We start from the raw sequence: 24,240 nt of genomic DNA on the forward strand, positions 1-24,240 counted from the left end.
AAGAAAAATTCATGTATGAATGTACGAAACGTAATTTATCTGTAAAACAGTTTGGTCAATAACCTTCACTGTACAATTCGTTGTGTTTTTCATCTACGACGCAAAACGTGGCAAAATGTGAAGTTTTCGATTCCTCGATAAGATTGTCGTATAATATGTCGCGCAAAGAGGCAGTGCGGGGTTGGAGAGGAAAAGGATCGATTAATCAAAGAATATTGAAACACTGCGGATGATAAAAAGGAAAACTGTGACTCCGCACATATCTGAACATCCTCTCGGGAACAGTTTGCGAAAGTGGATCTGCAGTTGTGCAAGGAGTAGAGATCCCGTTGGTGATCGACGCGTCGCAGCTCGGGATGAGGATCGTTCCTTCCGGCGGCGGGAGCGAAACAACCCTCAAATTGAACCCTCGAACCTTTCCACCTGCCGAAAGGAAATTTACCGCGATTCCTGTCAGCGCTTCGCGGTGGCGCAACCCGTCCGTTTCTACGACGGGCTCCGGTAAGCGTCGGTTAGCGTCGCGCATGCGGGTTTTCCGGAACCAGTCGTCGGGTCATTCGCGAGCGAGAACTCGACGTCGACGGACGGAGCTTGGCGTGGTTATCGCGCTTTGCGTTTAAGCTGCGGTAAGACGGCTTATACATCGTAGGGCGCAGTGTCCGTCGCCGGGACTGAGGAGAATACGTCTCGACACGCCTGGAGGAGTCGATACCGGTGGTCGTGATAAACGGACGCTGGAAGTGCGTGCCGATGTGTGCGGTGTGCGTGCGTGCGTGCCTCTGTGCGGTATAGATTACAAGAGGCGCACTGCAGGAGGAACCGGAACCTGCGGAAGCACCGCGAGCGGAATAAGAAGAGGAGGAGGTGGAGGGGGAGGAGGAAAAGCCTACGAAGGGCCGGAGGAGGGCGAGTCCTGTTTGTCACCCAGGGGTGAAAAGGCTCGGCTGACTTTTCCCCGGCGTTGAAAAAATTACATCGGGAAATAGCGAAAGAAGGGATAAAGAAAAAGGGGCGAAGATGATCACCGGAGAACAACCGCAGCCCGAAGAGGATATCGGGATCGCTGCGGCATCACGCTAGAGCTTGCAGCGGCGATAATCGACTCGCGCGTCCGCGGCGGGTTGCGGTTTAAAATATGATCCCGACTTACGACGGTTGGAGGAGCTTTTTACTTTTCGCGCGAGCATTAACTCCCGTCATCACCGCGTCGCACGGATCCGCAGGCGTTAACGGAATCCCGAGAGCTTTACTCGCTCGGCGAACAGAGAGGGGGTCACCAGCGATCGGTCCGAGAGCTTTTACATCCTCGACTTCGTCCTGCACCGGCGGCCACTCTATCCGTCTGACGGCGTTTAACGGAGCTGCTGCGATGCTCTGGGTCGCCGATGCGATTCGCGTCTTTCTATTGTGACGCGGCGATAAATCATCATCACCGTCATCTTCATCCCGAAATGTACACCTCTGCGGCGGACGCCGACATCGTCATCGTCATCGACACCAGACCTTCTTCCGTTCGCTTCCTGGGCTGAGCTGATAGTGCGCCTGTGCAGCGGCTTGCGCGATTCCAGGATAGCCGCGATTCTTTCCCCGTCACACCGGGGAGACCCTGACTTTGAATAAACGCGCGCCGAACTCTCGAACTACGTTACACGGTTATTGCGCTATCGCCGAGTGACTAACGTCCAGGAGTAGTTACGCGGGTGAAAATTAAAAAAAAAAAAAAAACAAAAAAAAAAGCATCGACTCCGTAAAGTGCATCGAGTTTCTCGCCCGGCGTCGAATCCTCGCCGACTGGTTTTATATCCGAATCATTCGACTATCACGGATGATTTACCGCAAAGTCAAGAACCCCGAGAGGGCGTGAATCGGACCTTTACTCGCGCAGTAATAAAGGCAGTGCCCTAGTTCTACTTGCGGAGCGCGTGTTTTCCCGCAGGCATCATTACTCAGTGCGCGAAGAACGAGCGAGCTGGCGAGCCAGATGTCTAAGTTGTGTATAGTTATCTCATAGATCGCGCACCGCTCTACGGGAAGATAATAACAACACGTCGGATAGGCGTAAGATAAGAAGATAAGTAGATGAATAGATGGTCGGCGAGGTGAAGGGGGAGTCGAGAGTTGCCGGGATGTCGTCGCGTTGCGCGGATGTCATGGTGCAGAGGCGCGTCGGCGCGTGAGTGTGTGACGTCGTCGTTCCGACGTCGAGACGCTGATCCGTCGGTCCGTCGGTCCGTCGGGTTGATAGGACGGATAGGACGGGAACGGCTCGAGTCCGGGTTGGGGTGGCGTACGTGGCGTGCGCCGTCCCTGCTTGCGGGGCTGAAAAGCAAGTGCAGTGTGCCGAAAACGCGAGGTGGTTTCGTCGTCGGTCCCTGCACCTCGTACTCATAACGGGCGACAGAGAAGGTGAGAGAAGGCGAGAAAGAGAGAAAGAGAAGGAGAGAGCTCGAAAAAGCTCGCCGGTCGTTGCGGTGCCGAGCGGCGAGGAATCGGAGCGGAGAGCGACGCAGATCGGCCGGATCACCGGAGGAAGAGAGTTGGGGAGAAGAAACGCAGGAGAAAACCGTCACGCCAGCGAAACGATTGTTCTCCTTCGTCTCCGGAGGAGCAACGAAGAATCCGCTGATTATCCATTTTTTTTTTTTTTTTTTTTTTTTCCTCCGCACGCATCTTCTCTCATCCCTTGTCGCGACCCCCTTCGGCGTTACTAATTTCAATATTTGCAACGCACGCACACCTACGCACACCCGCAAATGCACACGCACGCGTACGCAGCAGTGCGTTGATATGGTCAGCTGTGTGCGGACCGCGGTGTTGAAGATACGCCGCTGTGAAATATCAGGAAATGCGCCCTAGGCACAACGCGACGTTTATCGACAGGGACACCCTACGGCATCGAAATGTTCGCGTACGGTTTCGAGATCACATAGGCATGTAATACATTATAATCAAATGTGCGGCGTGTGCCTTGTGTAATTTCACGGTGAAAATCTGGCGTAAACGGTGCCGCGGTGGGTCAGGGATCATGGCGTCGGTCTCGGCCGAGACACCAGCCAGCCATGGGCACAGCTTCAGTAAGAAAACGTTTCACAAACCCACCTACTGTCATCACTGCACGGACATGCTCTGGGGCCTCTTACAGCAGGGGTACACCTGCGAAGGTACGCATAGACATCCTTTCTTATCTCAGATCTTTCTCACAAACCTGATATCTACGACACGTACACGATCCTACACTGTCTGTCTGTTCGACGCGTGTGCGTGTCTCTTACACCCGTCTTCAAGGTCTTCGTCGTCTTTTCGTTCGTTCTAACGAGAACAACCCTTGAATCGAAGAACCGTACCCACTGGTACCTGATCTGCCGGATATTTACCTAATTTATTGTACACCTTTTTGTTTTTTAACTCGGAGTACCTTGAGAACTTACGTCCTAAGGATATAGTTTTGCTCTACGAGGAGATCAGCCAGGTTTCGAGAGCACTATAGGCTAATTACTTCTTGCACGGGATTTGTGATACGTGACGTTCCCCGAATCCGATTGGTACCTACTTCGCACCAACGCAGGGATAGTTTCTGGTTTTGGTTTTTATTTCTGACGTAACTGTTTTGCATTACACGTATCGTCGACACCTTGATATTTCATTGACCGGAGTGAACACCGGATCGCCGGTTTCTCTTACTACCACCAAAGCAGGATTCATTGAACAGAGAAGAAATTGGATCATGATCAATTTGTGCCGTGATAAAAGGGCCGGAAGAGTGCACCGATGTTTACACTAATCTCGTTCATGCTCGGTGCAGTACATACATTCGGTGATCGATAACGGGTATAATAGAGTCCTCGGTCGAGTAACGATATTCATGATAACCGAAAGCAGGTCGATCCTGGGGATAATCGTCACCGCGATGCCTTCGGAGGGAGAGGGAGAGAGAGACAGAGGGAGAGAGAGAGAGAGAGAGAGAGAGAGAGAGAGAGAGAGAGAGAGAGAGAGAGAGAGAGAGAGAGAGAGAGAGAGAGAGAGAAGTTGAGCAGAGTGGGGGAGTATGGGAGTATGGGGGGGGTGGTTGGGTAGGATTTTAAAGCAGTGAAATGAAGTCGGAAGGAGGACAAGCGGGGTGTGAATATCTGGCTGACCTCCAACGGCGATGAATGGATGTTTGAAGCCGACATGAATGGATTCGAATGCCAAAGCGTTCGAGGCCCTCTCCGTTCGGTTCGGGGTCGGCCGATTAATCGAGCTTGCAGCAGGCGGACCGGACCGGACCGGACCTCGTCGTTTCCGCCTCTCCTGTACCTGACGAGTACAACTTTTTGGCGGGCTGGAGGATTGCGCCCTGCAAGGGGGACCCTGGAAGGAACAGGGAAACGTGGCGGTCTCCTCGCACCTGCACCCGCGGTATGTCCATGCAACCACCCCGTATTTCTACAGGGTGTTTCAGGGAGGCAGGATACGTAATCGGGCTTTCAGCCTCTCGACGTCGCTGCCCGGAGCACCGAAGCGTCGTAGCGCGAAGAACGACGCGGATCGAGGAGGACGAGGCGGGGGTCGAGGACGCGCGCATCGCGGCTCGCACGAGCATTGATCGCGGGAGGGAGGGAGGGAGGGAGGTACGGGGAGGAGGGTGAGGGGTCGCTGGGGGTGGCAGCGCTATGGCGACTATGGAAGCGGGCTATGGAAGCTGTGCCGAGGAGGCTATGTGGACGCTATGGCGGCACTCCCGCTGGTTGCCCTGCCCGCTTCCACCACCCGCAACCAGCCGCCTGCCCGCCAGTCCCTGTGACGTCAACGTCCCTGCCCCCCACACAGAACCTAGATACATTCACATAAACACGGGCAGAAAACCCGAGCGATGGGTTTCGTTCGGAGAGGAGTAACCAACGACCGAATAACCGAACGCTTACTATTTTACCAGAACTGGGTTACTCTTTCCTCTATTACCAGCTCCTCACCCTCCGATATGCGCATACACACACACACACACACGTATTACACGTATGTACAATGTATAGATATTTTTTTATTTCTTCACGTCTTTCGTCTTATTCTACCACAGCTTGAAGCTGCAGTCGATAATAATTCGACGTTGCTTCGTCTCGTATGTTACACGCAAACTTACCCTTGTAATTCACTTCAGGGTTGTTGCAAAATTATCATACATTTGCAAATTTCTTTACGATTGATTACATATTCTTTGGAATTGAAGTATATCGTCGCCGTTAGACTGGATGTTTTATTGCTGTATCGTTATAATAATGTGGTAACAGCTTATTTCTTCGGTTACAGTGCTGCGAGTTAAATTCTATTCACGAACGATATCTATAAGAATTTACGTGTGTGTCTCAGATTGAAGAGAAAACAAAAAAAAATTATGGCATTTTCAAGTAATCAAGCTTATATTATCAATCGAACTCCGTGCAACTTTTGTCGATTGTTGGACTTATCAGTTTTGTCGACAACCCTGCGTTACTTCTACGTCGACGCATGTGTGGGAGAAAATGTTGTAGGAGACCGGAGAGTTCGTTGAGACAATACACCGTGTAACGTCGAATAATATAATGTACACATATATCCTTCGTTTGGAAGGTTTGAATATGCGTCAGAACCCCAGTTGTAGGCCGTCAAGAGATATTCCACTGCGATAAATTTAGAGGAGAGTAGACTAAAGTGCGTAGGGTGCCAAGTATAAGGCAACACGCTCTGACCTGCGATAATTTCCGTACGTAATGTCTCCGCATATAGGCAGATTATCCAGGTGTATTTTACTCATCGATTTTATTCAGGCTGCATGATGTGCCGTGCGTGTCACGCGTTTCATAGACGTACGTGTCTCGGTATATTTTATATTATATATTAACGGAGGGAAACTCCATCGAGGGTGCGTGTACAATACGCAAGTATGACGTGTACTCCAAGAAGATAATATACTACGCAATTTCCGGTGTAATTAATTGATGAATAATAGTCATCCGCGTATATACTGTTATTTCAATTATGCGTAACTTGATAGTAAAACTGTTTTTTTTTTTTTTTTTGTTCATTGCTTTCTGAACACGGTCAACGAATTTTACACACGGTAATACATCGCCGCGTATTTTTAGCGTACCTATACCCATATAAGTATGTAATTATAGACCCAGAGATCAGTTACGGTACGAGAAAATCAACATTTTATTTATTATACTTGGAACTTGCGGTTGAACCCATTAGACTGTATGCTGAAATCATAATACCAGCTAGGCAACCTCGAGTGATGTATCATTTGCGAGAACGACCACATTGCAAACGTTGTGTACCAAGAAACGGATCGTTTTCTACTTGCAAGACCACCACTGTTACGGCGTTTGTATGAAAAGTTTGCGTTGTAATTTTCACCGCGAAAGCATATCGTCGTAGAATTTTTCACAGGGTAAATTGGTTATAGAAAAAAATGAAACAAAGAGTCACAGCAGGTACCTGTTGGAAACGAGACCGTGAACACGCACGCGTTAGTCGTTACTCCCGGTCAAGTTCAGTAATCGTTGTGCGACATACAGCGGCGACGTTATAGCTACAGGGCCGTTGAATTACGTAAGTATACGAAGAAAGACGCATGCACTTAATTATAACTCAATCTAATCAGACTTCCGCAACCGCAATTGACGACGACAAGAGTTGAGACTCAACCAACTTGCGAGTGCCAACGGTCACTTAGAAATTTATCAAAGCATGTGTAACGGTTTGTGGTATTGATTCTAAGCTGCGGAAGGAATGTTTGGTGAATATCTGCCAATTTTTAGGGAAATAATCTGTGACCGATATCGCTGAGACTTTTTTTCGCATCGTCATATTCTGACTATGCATTTGAAACTAGATGGGAAAACTGGCTACTTGATCGAACACATCGCGTGGGCAACAGAAGATACCTAGCTGTAACTTTGTGATAAATTATAATGGGTTGAAAATTATTATTTTATGTAATTATTAGCATATATACACTTATACAGTGAAAATCACAGCACATATTCGTAACTCCCGTGAGCATCAGTGACCCTTTGTCTCATCGCGGGAAATCCTGCGTCCGATTTTACAGCGATGTCTGCAGCGCTTATTCGCGGCATTTTCGTCGTTCGTGTTTTTTCGACATTTCCCCTTTTATTAGATCGGCAAACCGCAAACAGCGTTAATTCTTCGTTGTTGTAGAACGTGTCTGCCGAAAGGTGATTTTCCGGGGAATCCATCCTTTCCTCGATTAATACGTCGCACATGCGTGTAATGATCGTACGGATAGTACGCCGAGTATTCTCTCTCACTTCCAAGTACAATCGGGGAGTTATAAACCGTTAGCTCACGTCGCGCCAAGTGTTAGTACGCGAAATCTGCTCTCTGGTGCTTAAAATAGACACCCGACATGTGTGTACATTTTATACCTTCTCCAACACTTTTTCCTTCTTCTCCTTACTTCTATTTTCTTCCTACATTGCATCCACGAGTCGGACTTTGATGTTGTAATTTTCGACGCCTCGTCCTACCATTTGTCAATTTGATCCGTTTTCCGGTTTCGTTGCATATGCCGTGTGTCGACGTAAGTCGATTTCGTGTTTGTCCGAAAATTGCTTAAATTCGTGGGGTATATATATATATATATATATATATGTATATACACTGGCGGTAATAGCAGAATATTTCAAAAATCTGAACACCTCAATTTCGAGACTGCGTTTTGAATACTTTCATTCTTTTCTCTGTATTACTGAAAAATTGGTAAAATTATGTTTTTGTACGCGTTGTGATACTTGTCCATTTCAGGTTCAAACCTACATACCTACATACACGTCTGTGTTTACTAAAGTGTACATGTTCGTTTGGACATTGTGTTTGAAAAGATAGTGTATACGTTTAACGATCAGTCTTCGGTCCTAGGGTTAGAGTATAATGTATAAGGCGGAAAAAAATAATTTCCCAGCAGCTTTGGTACAGGGGCTCGTATATAAACGCATCTTTATTCGGTAGGCACATGTCTAGATCGACCCCATCCTGTACCTATATACGTATGTATAAATAATGGAGTTGTTTTCATCGGGCGGCATGGAATAGCTTTCGCCTGAAAAAAGGGTGATGCTGCTGCCTCCGTTCTAATAACTTGGATGTTGGCAATTTTTTTCCCTCCTTCTCCACGTTTTAATTCCACCCGGTTCGATTTCTTCGAAAACAACCGAATCTTATCCGGCCACTGAGAATGGAATGATCGGGGTGGCCCTGCAGGGGCGACCCAAGCAGAAACCGAGTTTGGCACGAATTGCGCGAGGACATGCCGGCGACCTCCTTCGCCCATGTCGAGGTTCGATCTCGAGGGGCGAAGGGGAGGGTAAAAAAGTAAAGGTAAAAGTAGAAGAGAGGCGGAATTGGTCCCGGGACGAACCGTCCGTGCAGCGTTACACAGCGAATTCGATATCGGAGTGTCTGTGTGTGCGTGTGTGTGAGTGCGTGTGTGTGGCAGTTTGAAGCTTGTGTATAGACCTAGGAGCCCAACCCGATAGAGAAGCGCGCAACTCGTCCCAAGGGCACTTTATTTTAGAGGTTTGGCGGTCCTATCAGCAGAAAATAGACACTGTCGACGCAAACGGATTACGCAATTAACAACCCGCGGTTTTAATAAACTGAGATTTTCTTTTTTTCGCCTGCGAATGGCCGTTTTTACGGTTTACAACTTGTGAACCCACAAAGCGATGATACTGTACCGCCTTTGGTCGGTTATACATTTACAGGCAGCACAACACCTCGGCTTAAGGGTCAGATAAATTTTATTCTCTGATGCACGCAAGCTGTATACATGTATACAACATGTCTCAATCGGCTCTTCTTCCTGCAGCGTGAGCTCTTTCTCTCTCTCTCTCCTCTCTCTCTCTCTCTCTCTCTCTCTCTCTCTCTCTCTCTCTCTCTCTTGCTCGTTCGCTCTCTCGCTCTTCCTCTTAGGCTGACTCTTGAGATTATCGATTGGTTAATCGACGGCTTGATTACCCGAGGAAAGGTGCCGGCGGTGCTGCTGGTGCTTCTCCCCAGATCGATACTGTATTACACATCTCAAGCACTGCCCCCGGAGTGTCGTAGGTATATGAATTGCAAATTGCATCTAAGTAAGTGGGTACCTATGTGCTGCTCATGTTTTTGTCTCGCCCTTCTCCTTCTTATGCCGCATTCTCCGATATAACGTCACCGCCTGTTTCTTCTCTCGCTCTCTCAGTTATACGGCCTTCTCTCCTTCTAGCTGCGACTCATTTACGCCCTGTAACATCCAGACGCGGATGTCTCGAGAAATTTTTTTTTCTTCACGCGTGTTACACACGTTCACATGATCCGTGTATTAAGCTTCGAAGATGAATTGTCTTTGTACTTTGGTATTTAGCCAACTCCTAATAAAGCATTAAATTTTTATAGACTTATAAACTCGGTGAAAGGCTAGGGAATTTTTAAACATATGTACAGTGGGAACATTTTTGGACTCGATCGAATAGTCAAATCTAACGTACTAAATTATGATTTCTATTAGGAATGGTATCGATAGCTAAAAGTTTTCGTGATAGATTCTTGTTAAATCAAAATGATACATGTTTTTTGATAAATTGTATCGAATGACCATATCTTGATACGTTTTTTTTTCCAATAGAAAATCCGCAGTTTTACTTTCACCGAAACGTGCGAATATTACGGTAACTTTTTTTTGGCGTTTGTGTCATTGCTGCAGGCGATATCAACCTAGGGGTCAAAATACATTTGGATGATCTGCAGTGTGTATAAATGTTCATCTTGGACGTTAATCGAAGTTGATGGATTTACTTTGTCGATCAATCCACGATCTGGTGTATAGTTTCGCCGGTAAATCCGCAGATTTTTTTCACGTATAATACGCAAGAGTGAAAATATCCAATTTCTGGATTACCGTTCAATAAACATAAAAGTTGCCGTAGGTGACTCAAGGCGGGTTATATTATATTTACAAGTTAAAAAAATACGTGTGCGCATGTTTACATAGTCGAATTAAAAATGTATAAAATATTGTCGGGCTGCAGCGAAGGTTTGAGACCCTCGCAGAGGATCGTACCTTTATCCGTATCGCGGCAAGTGTAGGTATGTCTGGATTGGCGCAGCAGCAGTAGCTGCGTAAGCTACTTGTCAAAGAATAAAAATCTTCCACTCGGTGTTTGACATTTCCTCTTGGAAGTTCTCGCGCAAACACTCGTGTTGAGGGATGACGGCTGCTGGAGGAAACTGACAAGTACACACTCGGCAGGATGAATTTCTCATTTATTTTATCCGGCGCAAGAGGCTGTGTCTCTTGCAGCGTTTGTGTATACAAGGATAAGGAGGATGAAAAAAACCTACACAGTCTCGCGGATACACGGATATCCCTTAATTGTTATACAGTTGCAACTCGTTTCGTTATTAAATTTCTTACACGTCATCGTGCGCGTGTCGGGAAATTTGCGTTTTCATTTTCTCTCTCCCTCTCTCTCTTGAACTCCACGTCTTTTAACAGATTTATATTTTGTTTCCAGCTAAATAAAACTCAATATACACATATGCGCATTACATACACGCTATCCTCGAGCCAGTTTCTTAAAATATATTTTCAAACATTTCTGTTACAGTCTGCAACTTCGTGGTGCACGACCGCTGTCTCAAGACCGTCGTCTCTCCCTGCTCCAGCATCGCGGCAAGCCTGATCAAGGTAAGATTAATAATTGAATAAACTTTACACATGTCTTCCTATTGTATACACAACAGGCTGAACTATCGTTTCACTCATCTTCGATTTTACTTCTCTCGTGTCAATTCCTGTCTTTCCGTGTACGAAATTCGACAAATTGCACGGAAACTACGCATTAATTTTGGCACGCGGTGATTGCTTTAATCTAAATTTCTCAATCCACGGATGGAAAAAAATCGGCGACGCGAACAACCGTTCAGGCTTTCTGAAAAACGCTGTTCAATGCATTGATCAACAGTGATTGATCATGGTTTGATTTGAAGTGGACAAATGAAATGAGAATACAGATTCTAAGAACTGAAATCAGACCATTACCGATCTTGCAACCTCGTGGTATTTCTATCCTCAATTGCCGATGACGAATAAACATATAAAATAAATTATTTTTCCCCCTTTTAGTCGAGAAAAGTGGTTATTTTTATATTTTTAGTGTAACGACAGCAGCGAGATGCGTCAATTTTTGAAAATTCAGAAATTCCGCTACAGCGGGTCGCATTTAACATTATCTTAACGCCAATATTGTGCCTCTATCCGCGACTCGAATCGTCGGGCAATTCGGACAGCCCGACGATCAATAACAGAGAGCCCGCCGGCTCTCTTTGGCCGTTGCCTCCGGTCGCTGCCTCTCCGCTGTGAAACTCCTCGTCAAAGTAGATACGCTCCCGCGTTGGTCAGACCGAAACTCACCCGTCTTATTCTCACCTGTCCGACTATGACGGGACTCGACGCTCTTTCTACGCCGCCGGACGACCGTACACTCGATAACCTGCTACTACTTAAATTATGACGTCACCACAACGGGTCGCGTACATACGGTCATCCACCACGCGTGTCCGACTACCAACTCGCACGTGCTACTTGACAATTTCATCGTTCGCGTTTCTTTCAGCCTTTTTTTTTTTTATTTATTCTCATTAATTTCGATATTTTATGTTATGTTTTGCAATTATGTAAGCTGCTGACGTTTGAATTTTGCGTTTTTTCACGTTGTCTTTAATTTTTTTTTTTGCAGAACCCGGTTGCACATTGTTGGTCGGAACAAGTGCACCACAAAAGAAAATTCTGCAATGTATGTCGTAAACGCCTCGAGGATAGCCCATCGATTCACTGTGAGAGTAAGTATAATTTATACGCAAAAACTAACAATTCATAATTTATTGACGGTTGGGTAAATTTTGCTTTTCAAATTCTTAACAAACGTGTAGCGAATAACAAGGTTGACGATGAACAAAAAAAAAAAAAAAAACTCAGATTAGAAAGTTAAGCCTTGACATCAAACCCCCATAATTTTCGTGATCCTTGTCAGTTCCAAGACAGAAACGATTTACATGTGTCGGTAAAAATTTTCACCAAAGAGCGAAGAAGAGTATTGATACCTGTTTGTTTCGATGCACAGTATGCGAGTACTATGTGCACACGGATTGCCAGGATTTTGCGGTTGCCGATTGCAAGGAGAACGCGACTTACCTGCCAGGGAAGGATTTAGCTTCGGTGCGTCACACCCATCATTGGCGGGAAGGGAATCTTCCCAGCAATTCGAAATGCGTGGTATGCAAGAAGACTTGCTGGTCGGCGGAATGTCTTTCTGGATATCGGTGCGAGTGGTGTGGCATGACGGTAATTAATCCCGATCGTTCCTTAACCAGGATACGCTACTTTTATTCGTTTGAATGGTAACACCACCAAGGTTCGTCTACATTGATCGTTGAAACGTCGAATCTGATTACAGTCGCATGCCTACTGCCACAAGAACATACCGCCGGAGTGCACGTTTGGAAATTTGGAGCCAATATACCTGCCTCCGCATGCAATCAGTATACCTCGCACCGAGGTCCCTATGGAGGCGATCATTGGGGTCCAGGTGCGTCGCAAGGAAGTTCTCGCGCGTGAGTATTCTTGCCGTAAGTGTCTGCTTCACTACCATTATTCTACCGAAAGTGTATCGTACAAAATGGACGATAATCGAGCTAACGATAAATATTACTCGGCCTTCTTTTATCTGGTTTTATTGTATCGATACATCATCGGTTTATACAGAATGTCAAGAATTCGAACGATGTTCAGATATATACGTATATATTTGGGTGTGTCGAAAAACAAAACAAAGAAAAAAAAAAATTTTTTTTTCTCGGAGACAAGTTCAAAAGTTTCATGTAGGTATAAAAATACGCTTGTTAAAATTTGAGGTCTTAATATTAACATTAAAAGGTTGCGCATCCTAACGATGCGTCGTACAGGAAATTCACAGACATATGTTTGTAGGGAATTGAACGTTCTACAAAAAAGGTCTGACATAATTTTATGATAAATCTACTTTTTCAAAAGTTATTTGACGTCTTTAAATAATTTTGCAACTCAAATAACTTTTGAAAGATTAGATTTATCATAAAATGATACCAGACCTGTTTTGTAGAACCTTCAATCCCCTACAAGAATCTGTGAGTGAATTTTCTGTACGACGCATCGTTAGCTAGTTATAAAGATCAGAAGGAGCAACAACTATTTTTCCGTGTTATTCTTGTGGAAAATAGAAAAGTGGCACGCGCAAACTCTCAATGTTAATATTAAGAGCTCAAATTTTAACAGGTGTATTTTTATACCTAAATGAAACTTATGATCTTGTTTCAAAGAGAAAAAATTTTTTTTTCTTGATGCACCCTAATATATATGCATACATATCACACGTTAAACTTACATTTGAATTTAATTCTGGTCAATGTTTCCGTGTCTTGAGTATTCAAATATCATTGCTCGTCTTTTTCTATTTTTGCATCAAGGTACGATCATTAACACCGCAGTTTGCCTCTTGCTTAGCATAAGGCCTAATATTTTTCTAACTATTTGAATCTTGTTGAAAAATCGAATTATACATAACTACATCATTTTGCTTATGGAAGATCTGGATTAGAAGTATAGTAAAATCTCAAATACAGTTTATTACTCCGAATACTCTGATCTCGAATAAAATTCTCGCGTCATACTTAAATATTCTTTAAATGTATGCGGTTCCAATAACATATATTATTTTTCACATTATATCGATCAAGCACTATCGCACAATATCCTGGTATCTGTAATCTATTTACTCAAAAACATTATCCAGTTTTTCTCCAAGTCAATTAATTCCGTTTCTGTAATAATCTCACGCCATGTATACAACCTTGAACATTGACAGGGTAGGTACATAAATTATTACGCATATCTATACGTTTATGATCAAAATAAAATTCACACCTTGTCACCGTAGGATTGAACGTATAATAATTATAATTCATAATGCTTCGTATTTGCAGCTGTAATAGTTGCAGTAATGTAGAATCAATTTTTAATCATTCTAGAGTAGGATGTAAAGCTTGGAAAGAGAGCCGACAGAAATAAATATTTACAATTCGTAATTACTACGTACTAAAAGTTTGTGAGACGAACTTCTAGGTAAATTGAATTTCTTCACAGTGTCCTGCAGTCGAATTATACTTGAAGATAATCATAAGAATAGAATTCATTTAGCATCCAATCCATACCCGCAAGATGTTTTTAGATAACGTCTCACGCCTAACATCGCACTCCTGCTGTTCATCGACCACTAATGTACACACATTTATAGTTACCCACGTGCATATTAACGCCCCCTTCAAAGTATCCTTTGTATTATCACAACCATTGTAAAGAGATTCACAAGTTGTTGAGGGTGACGTAGATTCTTAAAAAAAAAAAAAAAATACACAAGTAAGCAAAGTCAGTAATACAGAATTACGCTAGTTTGGTAAAACTTGCTACGATTCAATTTGTCACGGACAGTAGGTATCACGTATCGGGATGATATAATAACGTAACAGCTTCTGAATATTAATGTGTATCGATGCAGTCGGGTGTTTGGGAGAGCAGGAATCGAGTACAGCTCGTTTTCTTTGAATAGTTTTTAAAAGGTGAAGGATAAAGAAAATTCGGACTATTGTTTGCTTCTCTTTGAAGATTACACTGGAGAGCAATTCGATTTCGCTGAGAGTGAACAAATTGGGGGCGAAGGCCACCTTGCCGCAGCTTTGAGGCGCCTTTCACTAGTTTTGCATCGTAGCTGCCATGGAAATTGTCATGCTTCCCCTCCTTATGTTCGAGGTACCTAGATTATTAATCCATCCTCTGCCATGCGAACCATGTATGTGTGCATACCGAATAGTCAACTACACTTACGCTCAAGGGTGGAAAGCTCTGACCCATACTTTACTTTTCATCGTCCCGCCTACAAGCATAAGCGATTGTGTGCATACTTCGTACTCTTTATCTTGCAGACCAATTTTATCATTCGCGGAATCGTAAGTGTTTTAGCTTCGTATGGCTGATATATCCTCACTGTTGTTTCGTGCCGGCTTGACATGAACATTAATGAAAATGTCCTATCGAACAGTCGATATTCATTTTGTACAGCTATTGACAGTTGTGAAAAGCTAGATAAACGTAAATTTCGCATTGCCATGCTTCGATAATCAACCATGAAAATATGCAGTTTTTCATTCAATCACTTTTCACTAGTTTCTTTCACGTAAACAGTATTGGAAAGTGTGCTGAAAAATAGAAGAGAATCGTGGAAATTGGAGATAAAAAAAGAAAAACATCAAATGCAAAGGACTGGTGAAGTCGCAAAATAGGATCGTTTCAAATGAAGTTTCATCACTGAAATACCGCGTCACTTAAAACCTCTTGCCAGTTTGTATATTCTGAGATTTATTGATATTGCTAGAATAACGATTATAATTTTATGTTGCCTGCTGTAGGTTCCAAATGTACTCTTTGTATAGCGAAGGGAATATCTCTTTAGTTTAATGGTAGTGAAGTAGCGAATTTGTAGACTCTGCGTGTATTCTCGTAAATCCGTTAGTTTTGATAGGGAAATTTATATTTTGAAAAAATTTCAATTTCCCATTCATAATTTATTGTTAGCCCCCCCCAAAAAAGCCTCGCCAAGAAAAAGAAAAATAATTTGCTACACGCTGATCGATATTGCAAATAATGAATATAAAAATTAGTCGTTCGTGGTTCAGCCTTGTACAAGTACTTGTGATTACGGATTACGCTTTTAATTGGCAGTTTTCGCATGTTCGTGTTTCACTTGACTGCATGTACTCACGGTCACTCTTTATACCTATAACGCTGGCTGGATATCGCGTGAAGATTCTACAATGCTTGTGATCAATCCTCAGCAATCGAGCATCACGACGGATTGCGACAATCGGCATAATCCTTGTACCGCTGTATCCTTATGCGCTTAAAAAGCCATCGTGTACGTTTAGTTGTAAGAAGTGTTGTAGCCAATTAAGAGGGAAGACAGAAAACTAAAATTATGTAGAAGAGGCTGGTAATATTTTCTTGCATATCGGTGGAACGTGTGCTGCATCTATAATTATGAAAATAATTAGGACTCAGGCCTCGCCAAATATTTAATTTCAACCATCCTCATGGATAATTAATTACAAAAATTCTGAGGCGAAAGAATAACGAAAGTAAAAAAAATTTCAATCATTCCAACGATATCTGTGGTCTCGAAAAATCTGCCCACATTTTCAGCCTCTGAAAAATGGGATTTATCATTTATCAACGAGTTTGAAAGGCGGGCTTTTGCATTGATCTTTAAGTATGTTACGACCGTTGGTAATATATGCTCGATATATGCCTTAAAGGTGAAGGCAAAGATGCAGCGTAACGCAAGACTGGACTGTTTGAAATATTTCAGTCTTTCGTCTATCTTCCGAGTTTTCGAGTCCTTGCGTTGTGTATCGCTGCGAATTTAGGTAGAATAAAAAAAAAGAAAAAAAAAAATTCAAATCAGCCTACCGAGAGTGAGTTTTGAAAATTGTTCCGCAGTTACCGAGATTGAATGTTGACTATATTTTATCGTTTGTTTATTTTTACAGCACGTAATATTTCAGAGGAATTCAGCAGCGGAGACGCTCGGAATCGAGACAATGATGAACCGGCGCAGCAAAGCGGTGCTCACAGCCGGGATTCCAGGCCCCAGAAAGAAAAGGACGACAGAGACGAAGGTATTTCAAGTTATCCAATGTCTGCATGCGTAGGCTCCTTCAAGAAGCACCTTTTCACCTCCCTGGTCATACATCTACCATGTGCCATTACAGAGATGATCAAAGTTTACGATGGCAATATTTCTGCGAGGCGTCGGATATTTCGAGTTATCAACGTGCCTCGTCAAGCCAGTATCGACCAGGTCCTCACCATAGCTCTAAGAGCATTCCACATAACGAAAGATCTGAGTACGTTGAACGTCGTCCTATATTTCGTCTACCGATCAACTTGACGCAATTTCTTGTTGTCCTCTTACCCGTGAATTCTCTTCTTCTATCACAGAAAACTTTTACCTAACTGACTTGTACGCCGCCGACGAAGCTCGTTTGTGTGATCCAACACCCATTAATAACTTACAGCGGAAGGAAGGCAAGCGTCCGGCTGTCTTTTTGCGTTTTAAGTAAGCGTTTTACGATTTTTACCAAGAGTTCGAAGGGCACGTGACCATTAACTTTTGTTCATGCTTATGCGCACAGGGACAACGAGTGTGGCGAGGTACGAGTCTACCCAGGTAAACTTCAGGTGTCTGAGGCATTCTGCAACGTCCCTGTTGACGAAGGAAGTACCGTCACCGATCTTATTCGGGAAGCTCTTCTTCGGTTTGGACTTGAAAATTTCAAATGCGAGGAATATCGCTGCAGCGAGATTTTACTGGATCGTGGTGGTGAGTTTCGAATATTTTGTCGAACGATATTATAAGGTAATATAATGTAACGCACGGCTGACAATTGACTGAGAATTTAACGGAAATAAACAACGATAAATAAACTATAATTTCAAGTAGTTACGGAACGGGTGCTGTCCTGGAACGAAAAACCTTGGGACATCGTAAAGCTACTTGGAAAGGACTCGATCCGTCAAATGGAATTGATGAGGTTTTACCTTCAGTTGAAACAAGATCCTCACGGGCCGAATCTGGCGTTATTTGTCGGCAATCTTCCACCCAATCTTTCAGAACGTAATTATGAGAATATGTTGACGGAGTTCTTGGGTAAAGGTTCGTTTCTCTCTGGTCAATTAAGCGTCATATTTTGTCGAATCGTATGCAATTATATTCGACGGTAACCATTGTCGTTGAAAATTTACAGAAAATAAATTTTCATCCATTGGCCCAATTTATTACGAGTATGGATCAATGGTGATTATATACGAGGATTCAAACAAGGCCGTAAAGGCATTGTACACATTGCGCGAATCAAAATACGAAGACAAACACCTTTTAGGTAAAAATTTATGCAACAGGATTTACAAATCGACTTTTATTGTTAAAAATAACTCCATTAACCGGCTTACATGTTACTTTTCACAGTAATGCTTCTGCCCAGCATCGAGCCGAGTATGGTACCGCCTGGTGTTCAGCCTCTACTTGTATTTGTAAATGTCAAGTCTGGTGGATGTCAGGGTCTGGAATTAATTTCCAGTTTTCGAAAGCTTTTGAATCCATACCAAGTGTTCGATCTGGATAACGGAGGCCCCCTTCCCGGGTGAGTGAAACATCTCGTGATAAAAATTTGGTGAAATTGTGGCGATTGGAAGTATATTCTGTGACGCTCTCGTTTGACCTTATACTCAAGAATCATGCGAGCGGTAAATCATTGACATTGTCTTACAGACTGTACGTTTTTCGGCATATAAGAAATTACAAGATTCTTGTGTGCGGAGGCGACGGAACAATAGGCTGGGTATTGCAATGCCTTGATAACGTTGGCCAAGATAGCGAGTGTTCTTCGCCGGCATGCGCAATTGTTCCTTTGGGAACTGGCAACGATTTGGCAAGAGTTTTGCGCTGGGGTTCCGGGTACACGGGTGGAGAAGATCCGCTGAGTTTATTGCGGGACATCATCGATGCCGAGGAAATAAAGTTGGATCGATGGACGGTGGTTTTCCACCCGGAAGATAAGGAGGATAAATCTCAGCAAGTTCCCAATGCCGCAGGTACGGATGTAACGACGATTTCTACCCAATGAAAAGTGAACCGTGATTATAAAGAAAAAACTATCATCAAATTACAGTTGCTGGTTCAACGAGCGAAGATAATACCCAAATATTTGTAATGAACAATTACTTTGGTATCGGAATCGACGCCGATCTGTGTTTGGCCTTTCACAATGCGAGGGAAGAAAATCCAAACAAGTTCAACAGTCGATTCCACAACAAGGGAGTATACGTTAGAATGGGATTGCGCAAGATGGTCGGTCAGAAACTCTGTAAAGACTTGCACAAGCAAATACGATTAGAAGTCGACGGAAAACTAGTAGAATTACCGCAGGTCGAAGGCATCATTATACTGAATATTTTGAGGTATCGCACAGGCTGTATCGGTTACTTATTCATTATTCATTTGGCAAAACTAATTCCTCGTACTCACGAAACTTGTAAAATAAATATAGTTGGGGCTCTGGCGCTAATCCGTGGGGTCCGGAGAAAGAGGATCAGTTCAACAAACCGAATCACTGGGACGGGGTGTTGGAAGTAGTTGGAGTTACAGGTGTGGTACACCTGGGACAAATACAGTCTGGTCTTCGCTCCGCTATGAGAATAGCTCAAGTAAGATGAATTTATGAATTAACGCTATCGCAATCGTGAACCTGTCGAGAATGATCAATCGAGTTTCTCGAACGTTGACAGTGCCGCAAAACAAGTTTTCTACGATTACCTTGACATAGCTGACTGACGTAGTGTCGGTATGGTTTTAAAAATTTCATAATGTTATGCTCAGGGTGGACATATAAAAATTCATCTACACTCAGACTTGCCAGTTCAGGTAGACGGAGAACCCTGGGTTCAGAGTCCAGGCGATGTTGTAGTCCTGAAGTCTGCGTTGAAGGTAAACTGAATTAAGATTCATTGCAGCCTCAACATTCCACGAATGAACAGTACAAAATGAACATCATTGGCAAGCAAGGATCGCGAGACTTTGGCGCATTCGTACCGTATACGGCTTAAATTATTATCCGAGCATTAATTGGTTGTCGGTTCGGCAGTTCGTTTTGTAGGGTTCATAAAGTGAAATGGTATGCTGGGGTGATGTACCGTCATCATCTACATCTACGTCTACATCATCATCATCACCACCATCATAATCATCATCATCGTCATTCGACGTATTAAGTACTTGTGGCACGTGAATTTTGAATATTATCATAGGTATTCTGTCTGTATTTAGCCAGTAGTTTTGTTATTTGTATGTATCTGTATATATATATGTATATATGTATATATATACATATATATCGTGTTACGCTATCATGCTCATGACCTCCGCGATAAGCATTAGCTAACTGCTGATGTCCGTCAGCGCATGCATTCCTCCCCTAATCGCACTCTACTAATGTCTCCTTGTTCCTTTGTTCACTTCAGGCAACCATGTTGAAGAAAAATAAGATCAAGCGTCGGAATACCGAACCGTCGATTCTACCTGCTAATGGGGAGGGGGGCAAGAGCACGGACGAGTAAATCAACCATTCTGCAGCTTGCAACTAGTCAGTTGTTTGATCATTCGTTGTAAGGTGCGCGATCCCTACCTAGACTCCTCCGTGCGTATATAAAATATACATGTATATATACATATATATATATATATATACACATACCTAATACATACATATATGTATATTAATAATACGCGCAATGCACGGGAGGGGAGTTTCGGAGTGATCCCACTGATAAAAACGTCAGACAGACCTCTCGTACGAAGATTGTTCCTCGGCGCATGCAACCCTTTCACTCCACGTCCGAATCTTACCAATTGCCCAACGCAGTTTATGCTTTCCGTATTTTATCGATTAGCCATGCATTCTTCCAATTAGTAAATATTTTAGCTTTAACTATGTAAATTTATTTCATTTTTTCTCGATACGTCGTTTACATATTTGTCGAATTATTATTATTATCATCATTATTTGAAAGAAAAAAAAAAAAAAAAAAAAAGAGCAAACTCATATTATTATTATTATTATTATTATTATTATCATCACTATCATTATTATTGCATATAATTATCAGTTCTGGTGTTGTGAACGAAACCGCTATTTTCTTCGACATTCGCATTGACAATTGTTATCGATCGATCGTTCGTTCGTTCGTTCCTTTGTGCATCCTCCTGATCCTATCCCTTCCTAGGCCACGATGCTGAAGAAGGTGAAGAGTAAAATGAAGAGGCGAAATACAGAGCCCAGCATGCAGTTAGCGCTTCAAGCTGGACCCTCGAACGATCCGGATATCGAGAACTTCTGAATCAACGCTTCTTATCGTACGCACGGAGCTGGATCGCCGACGAGTATTATTTCGCTACGTTAACATACATATACATTAATAAAATCGATCACAGATTCAATTGTGATTTGAACGGCCTCGATACGTGCTGTCGTCAAAAAACGGTTACGCTATTGTTAAACTACACGCATAAGTACTTAATAATATATATATATATATATATATATATATATATATATATATATATATATATATATATATATATAAATATATATATATGTGTGTATACATACACATGCATATATACGTATACATATATTTATAAACGCAGTTCCGAACACATCTTTGATGCTGCAAGAAGGAGACATGAAATAGATAAGAATTTTCAAGTGAAGACGCCACACAAAAACTTGACGAAAATTCAGTGCTAGTTAATTTCTGTTCACGCGTTATTAGAAGTGAAATAGATCTCATTTTTAAATGTTAAATCATAGTGCCGTATGTATTTTATCGATAAATATTTTTTTAGTAAGATTACGAATAGATCGTACTTAATAATGTTATTACAAAATGTTAACCAGTATTCAATTGAGAAGCGTCACAATGCTTACCGCTTACAACATTAATTTGCATTTATGTTTATACATATATATATATATACATACATACATGTATATATATATATATATATATAGTTTGTTAGTTGAAAAAAAAAAAAGTAAACTGTAATGTATATTACGTTTCGTATGGTATTTTACCAAGCTATCGCAATGTGAAGGCCCGCAAATTCGTGTGTCGGGATGCAGCAAACACATAAAAATGGAGAAAAAAGAGTCAGTTGTTATTAATATATTATTATATGAAATATTTACAAAATAAATATTAATATATATATATATACATATATACATATATATGTATACATATATATATATATACATATATATATATATATATATATATATATATATATATTTACATCATATTGTATTAGTATTACGATTTTAATTTTGTGATTGTTGTCAATCTGACTGCCGGGCAGTCTGGAATTTATATATAAAACCAGTTGCAGTCAGAGTTTCCTAGAAAACGTGAATAATAAATTTGAAAGAAAAAAAAAAGTTAATTTTAAATAAGTAAATTAAATGAAAATTATGTAATTTCGGTAGAGCTGAATACGGGCACAGCTTCTTTTTGCCAATTCGTCTCTTAAAATTTACATTAACTCAGCGTACAAACTATCTAAACGAGGATGTTGACGAGGCGTCTTGGCAATGTCGAAATATCTGACTCTTGCAAATTACTATAAGTATAATTATTGAGAAGTTCGCGCGAGTCTCTATGGTAGATAACACATTCCACTATAATGTGGCAAAACCACCATGTACATTTATAAAACCTATGCCAAAGAAAGAAAGGAAGAAAGAAAAAAAAAACAAAGTAAAGAAAAAATAATTCAATAATTAATAATCTTATCTTACCGTTGAAAAAAAACCTGGTTACGGTATTATATCTATTCAATTATTACAAATTACTACGGTAATATGAATACGACAACGTTTTATGCCCCTGAGCAAGTTCTGCAGCACAGGTATAGTGGATCAATTTAAAGAGAGAGTACCAATGGGACTATAAATTCAGTGACTTGTTGAGATGGGCGAAAGCAATCGAAACAAAAAGGCCGATGTGTTGGCAGGATTCGTTTGAAGTGGATGTGTGTTGGCATCATCCAGATCGGAAGGACAATTCTGGTGCCAAACAGATGTATATAATATATAAAGATAGTGGATAGACGATTTTGAGTTAGCGGTATAATTGATTGGCAAAGAAATAGACGGAATAAAATATATATATATATATATATACATATGTATACACAGAAATACATGTATATGTATATATATTAAGTATGTGGGTGAAGGACAGTGAAAGTTTCAACGTAACCGTAATTAATAAAGTAGAAGGGACTCACTTGAACTGTGCTGCGACGCTCGGGCCGGCAATGAAATGCTTTCGATGAACGACGGCGTACATCAAAGCTGAAAAAAATTTCGAAATGAATATGATGGGGGGGGGGGAGAGAGAAACGAAAGCAGAAGAGAGAGAGAGAGAGAGAGAGAAAAGAAAACAAACTAAAAGTAAAATAAAACCGAACGACATCCAGAACCTAGTCCGTGTTACCGAAGCGCTTGTAGAAACGCGCTCTTGCATCTAGTCAACTAATCCCGTAGACTCGAATCCCTGCTGGATGTCTTGAGATATAAGTGAAAGGAAAGAAAAGAAAAGAAAAGAGGGAAAAAAATAGACGACAAAAAAAATCCTAAAAAAATTAAAAAAAGGCAGAAAAACAAAAAAAAAAAAAAAATTATCATTGAAAACTAATCACTAAAGATGAAAAAGTTTAAAGGGAGACCCTCATATCCGGATGATGAACGGTCTCCCTTCCCTAATCTGCCGAATATGGGGCTCAGTTGTTCATGCATCGTGTCCGGGCTGGAGCATGAATGATACATGGCCGGCAGATTGGCGAAAATGCATTTGTTAATTGGATCAAAAACTGTAATGATTAAATATTTCTTTTTCGTTGCGAACAGAATAAACTTAAAAAAAATAATATTAAATTAAAAATTAAAAAAAAAAAAAGAAAAAAAAAATTTAAGATAACGACGAGATAGAAAACAAAAAAAAAAAAATAGAAGAATATTAATAAGCTATGAACAATCTAAGTATAATAAATGAATGTATGTGCTACACAAAGTTAGCAAAATGGTACTCTGTAATACCTACTAAATACCTCTTCCCCAATTATGTTGATATTTTTTCTTTTGTTAATTATTGTTGATAATGGTATAGAAATTTTTTATTAGTATTGAAAATATCGAATGCACGGAAAACTTTATATGGTACATTGCACATTTCGTCAATGAATATTATATTTATTTTACACAAGCGCATTTTTGTACATTTATTATAAAATTATCAGCTTACATAAATTTAATATAATACAACACATTTACATATTGCATATGCCATTAAGCTGTATGTAGTATATAAATGTAGAATTTCACTCTAACGTACAAAAGTTGATAATATTTTTAGTGAATTTTCTCGTCAGTACAGATTCGCGGTATTGCAACATGTCCGCACATAAAGGTAATATAAAGAAATAAATATTGTCTAAACCACAGTTTTCAGTTGTA

The 24,240-nt window shown here is 41.6% G+C and overlaps 1 protein-coding gene across 6 annotated transcripts; it reads left to right on the forward strand.

Annotated features, from left to right (window-relative positions):
- Positions 1–555: 555 nt before the first annotated feature.
- On the forward strand, positions 556–24,227 carry LOC124210784 (diacylglycerol kinase theta). 6 transcript variants are annotated; one of them, XM_046609125.2, is made up of 18 exons: positions 556–3,161; positions 10,629–10,708; positions 11,760–11,862; positions 12,144–12,364; positions 12,477–12,648; positions 14,720–14,863; positions 16,657–16,785; positions 16,879–17,013; positions 17,108–17,225; positions 17,302–17,489; positions 17,607–17,822; positions 17,914–18,048; positions 18,135–18,309; positions 18,438–18,760; positions 18,838–19,126; positions 19,216–19,372; positions 19,545–19,652; positions 20,948–24,227. In XM_046609125.2, exons 1-18 carry the CDS (start codon positions 3,026–3,028, stop codon positions 21,059–21,061), a joined length of 2,943 nt encoding a protein of 980 aa, XP_046465081.1. In that variant the 5' UTR covers positions 556–3,025; the 3' UTR covers positions 21,062–24,227. The 6 variants fall into 6 exon arrangements, with proteins under 6 accessions (XP_046465081.1, XP_046465083.1, XP_046465082.1 ...); XM_046609127.2 differs by having other exon boundaries at positions 557–3,161; positions 20,186–24,227; XM_046609126.2 differs by having other exon boundaries at positions 557–3,161; positions 17,610–17,822.
- The last annotated feature ends 13 nt before the right edge of the window (positions 24,228–24,240 follow it).

This window comes from Neodiprion pinetum, chromosome 1 (genome assembly GCF_021155775.2).
Source record: "Neodiprion pinetum isolate iyNeoPine1 chromosome 1, iyNeoPine1.2, whole genome shotgun sequence".
In the NCBI taxonomy this organism is placed as follows: domain Eukaryota; kingdom Metazoa; phylum Arthropoda; class Insecta; order Hymenoptera; family Diprionidae; genus Neodiprion; species Neodiprion pinetum.

Bases quoted from the DNA above. Each gene is read 5' to 3' on its own strand.
- LOC124210784 (XM_046609125.2), top strand. From the start codon at position 3,026: ATGGCGTCGGTCTCGGCCGAGACACCAGCCAGCCATGGGCACAGCTTC. The intron at 12,649-14,719 runs GTAAGTGTCTGC...TTCTCTTTGAAG, and splicing joins CGCGCGTGAGTATTCTTGCC to ATTACACTGGAGAGCAATTC. The intron at 19,653-20,947 runs GTAAACTGAATT...ATCCCTTCCTAG, and splicing joins TCCTGAAGTCTGCGTTGAAG to GCCACGATGCTGAAGAAGGT.